The following is a 1,206-nucleotide window of genomic DNA, read 5'->3' on the forward strand; positions in this document are numbered from 1 at the left end:
GGGATTTGCTCCATCGTGATCCTGAAGCATCGGACGGCTAAAAGCCGTCGCCTCGCCTTGGCCGGTTCTGATCGAATTCTGACATGATGATACGCAGCGGGTACGTGCTATATGGCATCATCTGGCGGCCGCCCTATTTTGGGTAGCTATCCACTTGCGGTGCCCTTATACTATTAAAAAAAGGTACCCCTCCGTCCCATAATGTAAGACATTTTATTGACTCTAGTGTAGTGTAAGAAAACGTCTTACATTAGGGCATGTACAATGGTTGGTAAGATAGTCTTATCTTAAGTGTTGAATGTGATTTAGAGATGAAACTTTTTTTGTCTACAATGGGTCATCTCTTAGCCTTATTTTCAATAATTAGCTATTCCTAAAAATGTGGTGAGACATATTGTGCTAAGAGATCACCTCTTGTCTTCTCTTAAATAAGAGAAGACAAACCTTTTCTTATGAGTTCTCTCTCCTCCACCTCATCATCTATCCTACGTGACATTCCTAAGATAGCACCATTGTACATGCCCTTATGGGACGAGGGAGTACGTTTCACCACACCTCTGTGCTGACACGTCCTGCCAAAAGAAATTCAGTGACGCTCCTCACATCGCGTGGGCGCGGCCCCCCACCAAAAAAACCAACTCCCCTGCACAAATCTCATGCAAACTCTCTCTTTTCTCCAGCCGTTGCTACACGCCATGGCCTAGACGGGGAGGGAGCTCCTGTTAAGCAATAACACCAAGAAAACCCGGCAATAAAATCTACTCCCTCCGTCCCATAATATAAGAACGTTTTTGGCACTACACTAGTGTCAAAAAGGTTCTTGTATTATGGGACGGAGGGAGTAGAAGAAAAGGCAATATCACAATTTGTGAGAACTGCCTGTTGTAGATCAGGTAAAAACTCTAGTGGAAATAGTCTAGAACAATTTGTCAGCAATCAGGCAAAAAATTCCACCAAATCACCAGGTAAAGGTCCAACTCTCTTTTGCAAAAAGAAAAGAAGAAGCATGATTCCTTTGTAGTGTGCAAAAACTCTACTATACACCCACGTTTTTGCAGCTTGATTTTGGATCTTTTACAATGGTGAGCCTATTATTGTCGCACCCCTTTGCTTGTTGAACCTGGATGTTAGAGAGATCCTGAGCTCTTGTTTGGTGTTATTTTACCGTCTTGCACCTGGCCTCTGCAAAGGAAGAAAAAACATATA

At 43.2% G+C, this 1,206-nt stretch overlaps 1 protein-coding gene across 5 annotated transcripts in view; it reads right to left on the bottom strand.

The window, feature by feature from the left end:
- Positions 1 to 901: 901 nt before the first annotated feature.
- Positions 902 to 1,206, bottom strand: part of LOC119364353 — an 8,242-nt gene continuing 7,937 nt past the window's right edge. For all 5 annotated transcript variants that reach the window (XR_005174851.1, XR_005174849.1, XR_005174850.1 and 2 more), the window contains one exon: positions 902 to 1,182. Coding sequence is in view for 1 of the 5 variants with exons in the window: in XM_037629815.1 (XP_037485712.1) it covers positions 1,128 to 1,182 (55 nt within the window). In the remaining 4 variants the exon portion in view is untranslated. The remainder of the gene's footprint in view (positions 1,183 to 1,206) is intronic.

This window comes from Triticum dicoccoides, chromosome 2B (genome assembly GCF_002162155.2).
Source record: "Triticum dicoccoides isolate Atlit2015 ecotype Zavitan chromosome 2B, WEW_v2.0, whole genome shotgun sequence".
Taxonomy (NCBI): Eukaryota; Viridiplantae; Streptophyta; class Magnoliopsida; order Poales; family Poaceae; genus Triticum; species Triticum dicoccoides.